Consider the following 14,600-nt stretch of genomic DNA (forward strand, 5'->3'; position numbering starts at 1 on the left):
CAGTGGCCAAATCATAAGATGTAATGTTTGAAAATAATAATATAATTGAGAAATGGTTAATATTATGCTTATTCACTAACTATATTAATTTTTTCCCGGTTTTATAATATCACAGAAATATAAGTCTGTCGTAAACATTTTTTTACCTTTAATAACTGCTTATATGCTTTAAACATAAAGGGATCTTTAAACTACTAAACTAATAAGATTTCTTTTCACTACCCTCAGGGCCTCATTTTTTAATATTCCATGTAACTCCAAAGTTACCCGCCGTGACTATAGCTTAAATGAAAGTTGGTATTGTCATATTGTAAAATAAATTATGCTCAAAAGCCTCGGACTCTCAGTTTCAGTCACGCACAGATTTGACAAGTGACAATTACTGCTGTCATGGCAAAAAAATTAAATAATAAACAAATATGGCGGGTGATCCAGATGATTTGGAGCAAAATATTGAAAATGTAAGCTTTTTATTCGTTTCTATATGTTATTACTACTTAAATTAATTATTCTTATTAAAGTGTTTTACTTCCCAGTTAAAAACATCGGTAAGAAAATCGTTTGCGCGTATTTACGCGAGTTTGAAGGCGAGGGAATTGAAAACATTAAGACAACTCGATGCTTTACGCAAACAATGCCAAGACAACAAAGAATTGGAAAGAAATTGTGTTCAGAACATTAATATAAGCTACAGCAACGAGTCCACGTTGTTAGATATCGTAAGTAACTATGGTGTAATCGATTTCGAGAGACTTAGTTTTGATAACACCACTTTTATATTAGAAGATTATATCAGTCCAAACGATGATCATATGTATTCGTATAAGACCATTGAAGATATTACTGAAAAAGAAGATATAGAAGCTATTGAAGAGGCTGCTCTAAAGCAAATAACTGAAACTGATGATTGCGTATGTATTGTCAACGTTCAATCGGACGAAGTGTCTAGAAAGTTTCGGGAATTTGATACTAATATAAACGTAAGTGCACCTAGAACTAATATTGATAATGAGGTTGATGAATGCAAGGATATTGAGACTGTAGAAAATAAATTAGAAAGTATGACTGATGAAGAAAACCTTGACAGTTCTGATCCGGAAGTGAGAAAAATACAGCCTACCGATGACTGGTTAAATTCTATAAAGAACCAAACTGAAACCGAGCCAACACAAGTGACTGACGTAATGGAACACAGTACTATCACTTGCTCTTAACAGAGTAAGCAAATCCTAGCTATAATTTACTTAAAATGCATTTAATAAAGATTTTCTATTTTATCTAATATTTGTTGAACTTTTTTAATTTTATAATAAACTAGCCAATGCCAGGTATGCCTTGGACTGCCTCTCAATTTTCTTTATGTTTCAACAGTTCACACTACTTATTGTATGTTCCTTAGTACCTATCTCAGAAACTTTCACATAAGTGCTAACAAAATTTTCAACTCAATTGGTTGAAAAATGTGTAGGATTGCACAGTTTAAAAAAAATGTTATATTTGATGTAGAGTTTTTATGGGGGTAGGTAATAAAAAACATGAAAATTAAAGCATCAACTTATATTGTTAATACATTTACAAATGGTGTTACTGAACACTTAATCGTTAATATGCATTGACTTCCGATTATATTCTCTAATGAATAAATATTACCCTTTATTTCGACTGTACTTTAAGTACAGTTAACAAATAAAAATAAATGGTCACCAATCATCCGATACCGACAGTTTGAATAACCATGTTCTTACCAAGCATGCAGGCTTTTGAGACATCTTTGTAACAACCAGTATGGTCATGTAATAAATGGGTCATATACCATAGTAAAGTAAGATAATCTTCATGATCACATGCATAGTATACCAGAAGACAGTCTGAATGAACATAATTAGAAATTGTTGGTCAGAAAACTTTGTGTCACATACACTCAGCACAAAGAACCTTGTTTGATTCTGCAACATTCTGTCTACAGGGTCTAGTACAAAACGTGTGAGCAGAGCGACTTTTTGGAGTGTTTCAATTTTTTTGATATGTGACTGATTCAAAACAATGGACATTGGACAGTCAAAAACATGCATTACTCTTTCTTTCTTTCTTGCAGACTGCCTCAGTGATCCTTAAATGTTGACCATACTAAATAGCTGTACTTCTGAAAATCAATTTTCGATGCTGCCGCGCGATCTAAATGCTCAGCAATATGGACATTGCTCGGTTGAAGAATGCCGATCGAGTATTTTGCGCGCGAGGCAGCCGGAGGAGCCGTGCTCTTGGTGTGAACATGGTTAATCACATTTCATAACATTATGGTTTATGGCACTTAATACATGACATATAATTTACATTTAACATCTCAGTAAATTCCCATCTTTGGATGGAATCTGTTTTTCATAAGAGATGTATTTTCTAGTTTGTACTCAACTATTTCACTGGAAAAATTGTGATGGCACAAACAGAAGTGCGGGTGTGAAGAAGAGAAAGTAGACTAAAGAAAAAGATAGATAGTTACCAGTAGATTCAAGATAAACTGTTCAATAAAATCGTATAAAAATATGTCTAATGAAATGGGAGGTAACATATTTGAACTGGAATTAAATTGATTTCTTTAAATAGTTTGTTTATGATTGGAGTGCTTATGCATTGCTAAATTAAGGGATACTGCTGGATTTATAAATTAAAGTTTGCTCTATAGTTACTATCTAACAAAAATGGGCTGAATTGAGAACTTAAGGCAAGGCATTGAGAACTTGAAAGGCATTCTGAACCAGTGGTAGATGCTCTTGATGGTTCAAAAGTACTTGTAAAAGTCTGATTGAATAAAAATATTTTGAATTTTGAGGCTGAACCTCCTCCTTTTCGGAATTCGGCTAAAAAGTGAAATAATGAGTCTATCATATTGAGTATGAATTTTTAAATAAACAAATTCTTTAATAGGATTCTATCCATCTTTTTCTGTTCTGATAGATAGATAGGTAGGTATGTGCTAAAGGCTAGTAAAGTTTAGATACACATAGTACTACAAGTGAGAGGGTTACATTTCTACTCAATAATATAGGCACTAAATTACATTTGGATGGGTATTTTTAGGCCACCATTGATTCACATGAAACAATAAATTGTTATTGTCGCATAACTTTCGCAGTGAGTTACAAACTATGATTTAACTGAATGTTACAGTAGTTTGAATGAATACTGAATGATATAAATCTATATTAATAGTATAGATCAGCATTCCTTGACCTGGGGTGGACAGATCCCTGGCCATCATAAAAAAACCACATTTGGGGTCAAGACCCTTAAAGATTCTGCCAGGATGTTTTTAAAACCCTGCAGAATTATTTGGCATACCTAACAAATAGGTGTTTTTAAAAAATTTGTGAGTTTGAGGTGAAGTAGCGGTTATTTGAAATTTTTGTTTGAAGATTTTTTTTGGACCAGAATTTGGCGCCTGATTTGGAAAGCCTTTGTTAAAGGGAGTCTGCCACAAAAAAGTAGGTGAAGAAACGCTGATGTAGATGTAGGTTAATAGACTAAAGCCATAAATGGATACATGAAAACATATTTTAAGGAGTAAGTAATTTCGTAATTGAGAGTACAAAACCTCGAGTACAAAGTTTGAACTAAATATATTAGTGCATATCTAAGGTATGTTATGAAGTTATTAAAAATAAGTTTTAACTAGCTTACATTGTGTAATGATTAACCCTACTATTGTACATTTAAACAAAATAAACAATGTCCTATATACTATACAAGGCCAAAGTCTGTGCACACGGCTGCCACGTCGCGGTTGTTCTGCTTTTCCGAACCGTTGGCCGCCATATTCAGCTCCACCAATGTGTCTACACTATTTATACTGACCCCTTTCAAAATCTTTTGTGCAGCTAAACTAGTGAAATTAAAGCTCAGGTCGCTTAGACTTGGAAAATTGTAAAAATCCTGGTGCTCTTTCTTGCCATCCTGACTAAGGCTGTACCGTTTTTGTTTATTATCCAAACAGTGAATTTTCTCCGTTGAAGTATTGATATCTTTTATCAATTCTTGATTCTTTACTGCTAGATTTGGCTCTGAACCGAGCACTGTCGGCTTCTGATCGATACCCTTCGTCAATAAGTTGGCTATCGACTCTGAACTCATTCTATTATGTACATTTGGAAGCCCATTTAACATTTGTAAAGCTGCTGCTTTCTTTAGTAAATCGACACTCTTTAGTTCGCTATTCGAATTTATGTTCGTATGTAATCCGCTGTTCGCGGACGTCAAAGCGTTTTTTTGATATCTCAAATTCCCTAATGAACCAATTACATTGTCGTAACTTTTAGTTGGTGTGGATGGATTACTGTTAGCGCATGATTCAACATTGTGGATGTTGTTATGAATGGCTGGCGATGCCGGGTTGGACGCAACTTCGTTTGTATTATTCAACTGATTTTTGTAGATAAAACTATTGTTATTTGCTACACCGCCAATTTGTAAAGAAAGTTTTCGGTTGTTATTCATACCCGTATCGTTCATTGAGTTCTTATTGAACTTGTTTTCTTGTACTTTCACAGGTTCTGCGTCTTGATATATTTGTTTCTTTTTTTCAACACAAACGTCGAAAGATGTTTCTGTTGGGTTTTTTGACGCTTGATTAGTTCCTCCGTTTTGGGAAACCGAAACTACTTGTCTATCATCGTTAATAATGTAGATGTTACTCCCGTTACTGGCCTCGGTAACTTTGCCATTTTCAAAAGTGATCACGGAACGAACGGGAGAGTTTTGTACGTAAACTTTGGTGTTGGTACCACCGTTTTGGGACATGGTGTTGGTGGTGACCTTAAGAGTAATTGAATTATTTGAATTAGAACTAGAAAGCAATGTGGTAGCGGGGTTATCTACTTTGGATCCGAGGGTTTTGTTGTGCAAAGGGGTAGCAGTTTTTTTGGGAGTGTTTGGGCAGTTTTTTGGCGAAGTTCTAGGTGATGTACCGTTCTTCATCGTTTCGCCGCCAATAATGGGCGGTTTCGTTCTATACTTGTGCAGACTTTTAGGTGAACTTTGTAGGCTTTGAACTTTTACAAGTGACTGTGCTCTGCTTAAACCTGACCCTCCATTACTATGACTAGGTGAAGGTTTTAAAGTGCGGTCGGATATGTGCGACTCTAGGCTGGAGTGACCGCTGCTGCTTGTATGATAACTTCTTTTCATATGTAGGTCTGATTGGCCGTTTTTACAATCTTTCCTCGGTGTTCGATGGGTGTTCGTGCTCTCCAAGCTCGATGGGCCGCTCGTGGACATGACGTTATCTGAATAGTCCACACGCCGCAAACTTCCATTTGGGCTTTCTCGTAATTTTGGGTCGCTGTGTCTTTGAGGTGACCCAAAATGGTCCAGGATGGTCTTGTTTGTGGAACTTCTGCTCAGCGTTGATCTTGGAAGACTGCCGGAACTGGGACTCGATTGTCGAACGGGCGAGTGGTCGTATTGCATTGAAGTCGCGAGTCCCGACTCTGTGGAGAGATGTCTCTTGTGCCTCCTCGGAAGCGTCGACGACCGATTGCTGATCTCCGAACCATCATAGTACGATGACACGATTGATGTTTGACTCTGCAATGACTCCTGAAAAGAGAATAAGAGTAGATATAAAAATCAGTTTAACAATTTTTTTTACCAATAAATTTACAGAAACAGAAACTTTGATAAATTTCTTGGTGCGGTAATTATATAGTGGTTTAAATTTCGGCCACCTATTCGGTGGGTTCGATCTTGATTACGAACCTCTGATTTTTCGACGTTAAAGGTTCGTTGGGCGAATGAAAACATCGTGAGGAACTCTTCAGCCTGAGCGTTCTATATCATCTTCTCAAAGGTATGTGCAGTCTGCTAATCCACACGTGGGGGACTATGGCGTAAACTCTTCTTATTCTGAGAGGAGACCCGTGCTCAGGACCTAGTGGCCCGGTGGTGGGTTGAAATGGCGATAAAACTGCCATCCGTTCATCACCATTTAGGCGAAATCTTTGTCTAAACCTAACACCCATGGAAAATTGTAAGCTTCAAGATGGCTTCAAGTTAATCACCTTAGAATCAGTCTGTGTAGCGACACAGTGCAGATGCACCGCCTTGGAGTTGAACCACTCGGTGGGCGGGAACTGCGCAGAGAAGGTGCTCATCGCGCGGGTCTGCTTGCTGCGGCCGCTTCGTCTGAATAAGCGGGAGAGCAACGACACTTTCTCTGCAACGACAAAAAGAAATGGTTAAATATTGATCCTTAAATAGAATTAGACGGAACAGAGGACCATGTTTGGTGGCGCGCTCTTGGAAAAGACCAGCAGTGGATGCATACAGGCTGATAGATGAAGAATGGAATTGAATGAAAATTGGTCAGTTTTATACTCAGTCTCGAATCCTGGTGAAAAAATTGATTGAGTTGAATACCCAGGAGCATGCTTCTGTATGAAGTAATTTAGCGCCAGATTTGAGAGAGCTAATGCCTAATGCATACATTTTGTCTGTTTAATTAAAGAACGACGAAAAGCTTTTTCTGCCACCTGTTCTTTCAAGTATTTTAGTCCTTACAGGATACACCATCTTGTACCATTCATTAGGTATCTTCTCAAATACTTATAAATAATATTGAAGTGGTGAGAGTTTGAACGAAAGTTCAAAGATGGAAGCGAGTGTACAACTTTTGTTGAAGGAGATTTCTCAAGAAACAAAAGTTGTACGTCAACTTATCTAATCAGCTGATACTTACTGGGCGATGCAGATTCAACGCTAGGCGGGTAGTCGGTGGAAGACGAGCTATCGGTCGTGTTGGCGTTCTTATGGTGCAAGCTGCGCGTGGAGGCGCACCGCTGCAGGTATTTGCTGGATGAGCCGAAGATTCGCAGCGAGTGGCGGCGGTCGAGGGAGCGGGGCGCGGGGAACGAGGCGCTTCGGCGTTTGTTTGGTCTACCGTAGAGGACTTTGTCATTGGGGTTACCTGGAACAAAAAATAGGAAAGTTATTTCGGGACTAAGCAGACTAAGTAGGTGGGGACAATCTTATTATAGAGCTTGTAATAATTGCTTCCCTATGGGTATACTTAACTCCTAAGGTAAGTATACTTATATAGCTTGCTTCCCTATAGGTATCTACGTCTAATGGCAATCGGGGTATAACTCTAATCATACATAGCCTATTCCGCACTGAGCTTGTGGTACGCTGTTGTACTAAGATTGACTAACAAAGCAGTCCCATCCGTAGCAGTAGAGTCCTGAGCCCTGACATAACTTCCTACGTTCTTTTTTTCCTGGTAAAATGCTAACGCTCTAATTGATTTAGCATGTAACGCACAATACATATCTAAGCAATTAATGTTTCTAAGTAATGCAGATGTTCTTTCCATGCTCTCTTTCTCTGTACTTAACTAATTGTAACCAAATATAACGAATCTAAAACCGTCGATGTTCATCGCAAGGACCTAAAAGCAGCTGATGCATCAGAGTAGGTACACTGACGCACAAAGAAGCACCGCACATGCGTCCATATATCAGACGTGAACTTGACAGTCGATTCGATGTACGATCTCCGAACGGTTTTATATTATCCTTTTGTCTTACTGATTTAGTGCGTGCTTACTAAACGTTTAATATGACTGTATCGTATTGTTGCAAGAGTGTTTACATGTGTAAGTAAATTGTGGTCAGTGTGGAAACTATAAGTAGTATGATACAATCAGATACAATGTTGCTCCTTTGGCAATTTTTTAAGACTGGAAACTTCGAATAGAGTTTTTTTCTTGAAAATACCTCAGGAATCGGGCCAAATTATGGCTAAATTTTATGTGACAATCAACCTTAATGATAGTCAAATAGTACTTTGTAGATGTAAAGTGTAAGTCATGCTGCATCTTACTGAAGAATTATAAGTATACTTAGTGATATCTGGTATACTTGGTAACATTTCATTTGATTACAATCTTTACAAAAATACGATATACTCATACCGGCCCTGGTACCCTAGGTAACATTGGACCTAAGTTTGCAAAGTTTGCAAACCTCCCTATCTACCTCTGAGTTCTTGCTGGTTCTTCTCTGTAGGAACGGCATTCCGAACCAGTAGAAAATTACTTTGACGATTCAAAATCACTTGTAAAAGTTTATTTGAATAAAACTATATTCTATTCTATTTTGAAAAGGGTAAAACAAAGTGGGCAAAATATAAAAGTAAAAGTAAACTAACAAAATGCCCTCAGTAAATATATAAAGCTATTTCTCAATACAAAAATAACAAATCCACCGGTCACTCAGAGTAAACATAATGATGCGTAACGCAATCCTGCAGGCGGCAGTGGAAATGCAAGCTCATAATTTATAACGCTGATTCATTCGCAAGATCCATGCCTACTTTGGTACCGTTCTGAAACTCCATCTGAAGTTCTCTCCAAACATTTGTGTCCTATACAAACACTCGCTAATTTAACGCTCATTTGCAAACTCTGTAAACAAACGGGTAGGCATCTACAGATGTGCCGACAAGTCGGCTGCTGACATGTTTCAACTTGCAACCAAAATAATAATGGCAGCTGGGCTGAGTCGAGTCGACTAACCAAACAAACATTTTATGATGAGCAGGGGCCAGTCACCTGATATGAAGAGGCTAATGATGCCCAATAAGTTGACAACTGTAATCTTTTAGGCTCAAGCGTACCTATTATCATAACTTATTGCCAAGTTTTATCGATCTCCTGGGATCCTGGGGATTTAATCCTAGGAAGTCAATTGCGTGGCCACGTATGGACGCCATTTTTTGTTATCCAAACGAAGATCTTTGTCGGTTAGCCACTGAAATAGTAGAAAGGAACTTAAATCTTTGTTAAAACTATGAAGAAGAGCTAAAGAAAGTGGATTTCGTGAGAGTGCCCGTGGAAGATAGTTCGCTTTAAATTGGAGTTGAAAGTTGGTATGTATGTAGATGCTAGACGCCGGAGTCTCATCCGTCAGTTGAGTGGAATCCTTCTCCATTAAAATACCGCCATGCGTTCCGTTACAATTACAGAAATAGACCGGAATGTGACACGGGGCGTTTGAGTTCAACTCCAGCTAGACCAGGAATGAAATAAAACCGAATGTGCGAAGTGGTAGACGGTTTTATCACCTATCTTATATCATAGTTTTATTTTATTTCTAACATCGACACGTAGTAGGTAGATTTCAACCAGAGTTCTAGTGTTGAGTCCCTGGAATGCAAGGATTTAGATTTTAGGTCGATTTTCTTAATCATATCAAGTCCATTAAAAGATAGAAGTAGGTACACTTCCGTTATTTTTATTCAACATAGGCTTCCGCAGTCCGCACTGAAAAATACGTTGGTTGGTTGGACAATCTTTCACAAAACCGTTCATGAGAATTTCTACAATACAAGAGACGGGAGACCTAGTATGTCCAGCTGTAGATGTTAATGGAGAGTAAACGATCACGACGAACGGATGAGTAAAAGATGCAACCAGTTCTTTTTTTTTTGTATTTCTATTCTCCGTCCAGATCTTTCAGACAAACAATTTCACAATAACTTCCATCCTCTCTGATTTTAGATACAATATTCTCGAAAAACTTTTATCTCCTTGTTTTTACGACTCCAAGAAACGGAGGAGATTCGGGATGCATAACTGCATTTTTACCAGTGGAAAAAAGGAGGTTATCAGTGCTACGGTAATCGGCACACACTAGGTATTTTTTAAGAAGTTAAAGAACACCACATCCCATCATATGGATACGATTCGGTAGCAGCTGGCTACACAGTAGGTACAAACTCGAGCTATAAGTTTGCTATTGTTTTCATAACACTGTTTGTTTCGCCATCAATAGGCTGTCATATACACTCCGGTCTCAGAGTTGCTCGCCATTTTGCAAGCACCCTACCTCTGCCGCGTTCTAGAGTGCTCTCGAATTTCTGAAGTGTTTTGATCGACTGTAGGGAGTCTCGACGTGCCACATTGTTGACGTCGCATAGCATTTTAGAATCCAAAGAGCTTTACGTTTAAAGGCTTGAAGGGTTGCATGAGTGTTTTTGTTACAGCAAAGTCACTGGTAGGTACCCAACTACCTATAGTGTGCGCAAAACAAGTAGTGCAATTTGAACACGAGGCGAATGACTGCGCATTACCATACAAACAAACACATGGTACAAAAAAATCTCAGTTAGTCTTGTATATTTATAAAACCGCCAGTGGTATGTACCTATCTACTTAAAGTTAGTAGGTAGAGCACATAGTTCGAATAAAACCAGCCAAAAGCGAGTCAGACTCTCGCACCGAGAGTTCCGTACTCCGGTATTTTTTCGAAATTTTTCTAAGAATTCGAAAAATCTGTTTAATAATGTACAGGTAAGGCTCTTTCATATGATACCCCACTTGGTAGGTATAGTTATCTCACTTTGAAAATTGAAAACACTGATCTTATTTGTATTTTTTTTTTGTGATGTAACAAATTCACGGTTTTCGGATTTTTTCTTTTACTTGTGCTTTAAACTACCTACGTGCCAAATTTCATGATTCTAGGTTAACGGGAAGGTTCCCTATAGGTTTTCTTTACAGACACGTTAAACGGACAGACAGACAGACTTATTGGAGTGTCTAAATTATTAGATGTGTGGCTTAAAGAGGTAGGTAACAGATATACGTAGCGATTTATAAATATAGAGAGATGTTTTCCTTTGTGTCGTGTGCCAGCTTCCAATAGAGATGGTAAGTGCACTTAGCTGATAAGATTACCTGAGTAAGAACCAGAGATTACATGCGATTTCGATTATTGAGCCGCTTGAGTATGACTAGCTACACGACTGAATCACTTAGCAAATTAACTACCTACTTACCTACTATGAGAAGGGCTGTCATCTTAAAGCGAATAAAAACCGTCAGGTGCGAGTCGGAATTGCACACGAAGGGTTCCGCACCCATCGTACCAGAAATCGCCAAAACTAATGACGGACAGCGCCATCTTGATGTGATTTAGTAAACTAGTTATTTGGGCGAGAAATCAAATCTTTATTTTTTGTGATGTAACCACAAATTCCCGCTTTTCGGATTTTTTTCCTTTACTTGTGCTATGAGACATTGCTACCTGCCAAACATGATTCTAGATCAACGGGAAGTACCCTATAGGTTTTAATTCCTCCGAATTGACTGACACGACAGACAGACACAATGACGGAACCCTAAAAATGTACTTATCTTACCGTCAATCAGGTAAAACATCTTTACATGTGCTGGTAAAGTCGCTTAACTCAAAAAGGGAATCCCACATTTTTCCTATCCGGAAAACTAGTAGGTGTTCGATTAAAAAAATAGAGTAAACGGAAACAAAAAGGAATGCGAAAGCCATGACCTTCATCGCATACGGCATGAGGAAGCCGAGTTGAACAACCTACAGAGATGATACGCGTGAATATAAACACAAGTGCACTTGTGAACCAGCTGAAAATAAACATTAGACCATCAAATCACTGCTACCAACATCACCAACTCGTTGCATATCGGAACAGTTTCAAACTCAAGCTGGGTGTACATTGTACTCCATACTCGTGGTATTTGTGATCAAAGTCAAAAGTCAAAGTCAAAATCATTTATTCAAAGTTTGTAGGTACAATTGTACCTACTCCTTTTGATGGTCGAAATTGTTAAATTTGTAGGATATAGTGGTGATAATTAATTACGTAACTTAAAACTAAAGCTACGAGGGTTCCAAATGCGCCCAAGTCTGAAAAGAGCCCACAACAAACTCAGACGGGTATTCTTTTTTTTTATTATCACCACTTTACAAAATCACATAAACTTATTAGAACTATCAAAGCTGATTGGCAACTCATGGACACATCGATCTTTTTTACACGGCTCAAATTCCTGACCTTAACCCACGCTACGTGGGGTAGGCCCAACATGTCTTTTTCTTCCATTCACTTCTGTCATCCGTCAACGCATTATGCACCCCTTTTACACGCATTATCTATCAAGCAATCTATCCACCTTTCTTTAATCTTCCTTTCCTCTTTTTTCCTTCCATATTTATATTTAACATTCTTCTCGTTATATGATTTTGTTCCCTCCGCATTACACGCCCATTTTTTTTTATTTCACGTCACCCATATCCTTATATTTGATATAATAGTGTCGATCCAGGATCAAACTCTCTCATTCTGCTGCAACACTAATTGCTAGATGAATTTAAAAGATATCTTTTATATAGTGCGTTCCTAGCTTTTGATTTACGTGTTGGTACTTATTACGAGTTAAAAATAATTAAATGTAATGCCACCAGCATAGTACACACAGCATATGGCGATGTTGCGGTTTGATTTATTAATGTGGGCGCATTTTAACGCCTGTAAAAATGTAGGCGTAATTTATGTATGATGTCTTATTTTGATGGATTATAAAAATATTTTAGCTGAAGGTAATTGCTATGTGACAAATCGCAAAAATGCTGTACTTTGAAGTAAATTGTTTATTTTTCTAAAGCATTAACAGCTATTAAATACATGCAATTAAAAACTTCAGTTTGTGAAGATTATAAGGGCCTCTTTTAATTTAGTATACATTATCCCAATAAAAAAAAAAAACAAGTTGAAAACATTGCTGTTCGCAACTTGTTCTGTAAAAATTTTCTTTAACATCTTGATACTTTGAAGCCAACCTCCAGAAAATGATATGTTTAGGTTTAGCAATCAATTCGAACTGTTAGTTTTATACTAAATGTTTTTCATTTCTTAAATAATCTAAAACTAACCAAAAAACTTCCTGTGCTATTTATTTTCTTGCAGGCGCTCTATGGAATTCAGTGTCCACTGGACTGTCATGGCGGAAGGACTGTGCGCGTCATTTCGTCGCAAAATATTATTTAAAATGAATTTAAGCTTATTATTTTTGAATGAAAGTTGTGTTTATAATCGTTGAAAAATAAAATAGGGATTTTTTCATTTCTAAATGAAGCCTGCTTATATACTAAAATTTATTCTAAAGTCACGGTTTTACCAGGTAAATACTCGGAGGTTGTCATAGATTATGATGACAGATAGTAAGTGTTCTAAATAGGTATTATACCTATGTTTTTTAGGAGATAGCGCGCCTCGTTCCGGGTGCCGTGTTCCGAAATGGATTTCGTAGTAGTGCAAGTTTGGTGCAAGCCCCACATGACGGAGGGGTATGCGTCAGGCATTTCCTGTGTACAAAAAAGACCTATATTTCGGATCCATTTTTCATCACTGACATCATGCACTATTCAAAGACTGGTCTTCAAGCATTGAGGAATTTTGGACGAGAGACATCTCGAAGGTTCCCGAAGGCTGCCTAACTGAGTTAGATTTGTCGGCTAGTCTAGCTTTTTTCGAAATTGGACTTACTTAGCTGGATTGTGTGTTAGAGATTTCTTATGAGATATTATATGTACATAATATAACCATCATAAGAAAGCTCAGATTCATGCTGCGGGCAATGGGGAGAGCCTAAAGGTTGGAACGCCATGTCGGCGGCCGTGTTTCCTGCCATATATACCTTAGATACCTGCAAGCCAAGAGTGAATAGACATCTTCTAGGTAAGCGTGCTCCAACTTGGACCTCATCATTGCTTTCTTTAAAGCATGATTGTCGTCAAGCTCAAGCGCAAAGATTCAGGCGGCGCAAACCCCTAGCATGTGGAAGACCCTATTAAAGACCTATGTTCACTGTGTCGGTTGATGTTGATGATTATGTCTTAGTGCAAGTAGTTCAGTAGTTTCAGAGTTTATCGATAACAAACAAACAAACCTTTCCTCTTCATAATATTATGTACTTAGTAGCGCAAACTTGGAAAAAATCTCGTGGAAACTCTTTGATTTTCCGAGATAAATGTCATTTTACCTGGCAGCCCTAATCAATTTTATCACTGATAATAATAACTAATTCATAACCGTTAAACCTAAGAGTCAAAATCTCGTTTTTCTAGTCGAGTTCCGAAGGCTATTTGAACCCACCGCATTATTATCCCAAGAAAACCTACCATTAGATGTAGGAATAATGGAAAGAGGTCACAACTCTCAGCAATAAAGAATACGATGCGGAGAGAGATGTCACTCTCACGGTCTTTGAATGTATCCATGCAAAAAACCACGTCGACTGGTTGCTCCGTTGCAGCGTGATTGAATATTAAACCAACAAACACACTTTCGCATTTGAAATATGGCCAGTGATTATAAGAAACAGTTTAAATCTCTCTCTGCTCTCCGAGAGACGTTAGGCAAAGTGAACACGAATTATGACACTTCTGTGTTCTTATACAAGCTTAGGTCTCTCAATTTTGTCAATTAATGTCAAATTTCTTTCTCAGATCAAAACCTAGTAAGTGGTTTAAATTCAAGGTGATATTAAATTGCTTAAAACGCACATAACTGAAAAGTTAGTAGTGCGTGATTCCGGGATCGAAGCCCCGACCTTCGATTAGGAGGCGGACGTTCTAACCAGTTATGGCTAAAGGCTATGACAGTTTTTAAATTAAAGGGGTTTAAATATTTTAGTGTGAAGACTGGCCTACACATTTATTCATTACATGTGCATCATTTTCTTTTTTAGGGTTCCGTACCTCAAAATGAAAAACGGAGCTCTTAAAGGATCA

The 14,600-nt window shown here is 37.7% G+C and overlaps 2 protein-coding genes across 2 annotated transcripts in view; one reads left to right on the forward strand and one right to left on the reverse strand.

The window, feature by feature from the left end:
- Positions 1-387: 387 nt before the first annotated feature.
- On the forward strand, positions 388-1,284 carry LOC123866968. Its single transcript, XM_045908777.1, has 2 exons — positions 388-461; positions 537-1,284. Exons 1-2 carry the CDS (start codon positions 420-422, stop codon positions 1,212-1,214), a joined length of 720 nt encoding a protein of 239 aa, XP_045764733.1. The 5' UTR covers positions 388-419; the 3' UTR covers positions 1,215-1,284.
- Positions 1,285-1,541: 257 nt separating this feature from the next.
- The window catches only part of LOC123866947 (putative uncharacterized protein DDB_G0282133), a 277,632-nt gene continuing 264,573 nt past the window's right edge, over positions 1,542-14,600 (reverse strand). Inside the window, exons 7-9 of the mRNA XM_045908746.1 lie at positions 6,731-6,958; positions 6,054-6,208; positions 1,542-5,592 (exon numbers count right to left, since the gene is read on the reverse strand). Coding sequence (XP_045764702.1) covers positions 3,739-5,592; positions 6,054-6,208; positions 6,731-6,958 — 2,237 coding nt within the window. The 3' untranslated portion in view covers positions 1,542-3,738. The remainder of the gene's footprint in view (positions 5,593-6,053; positions 6,209-6,730; positions 6,959-14,600) is intronic.

The sequence above is a fragment of the Maniola jurtina genome, chromosome 7 (assembly GCF_905333055.1).
Source record: "Maniola jurtina chromosome 7, ilManJurt1.1, whole genome shotgun sequence".
Classification (NCBI taxonomy): Eukaryota; Metazoa; Arthropoda; class Insecta; order Lepidoptera; family Nymphalidae; genus Maniola; species Maniola jurtina.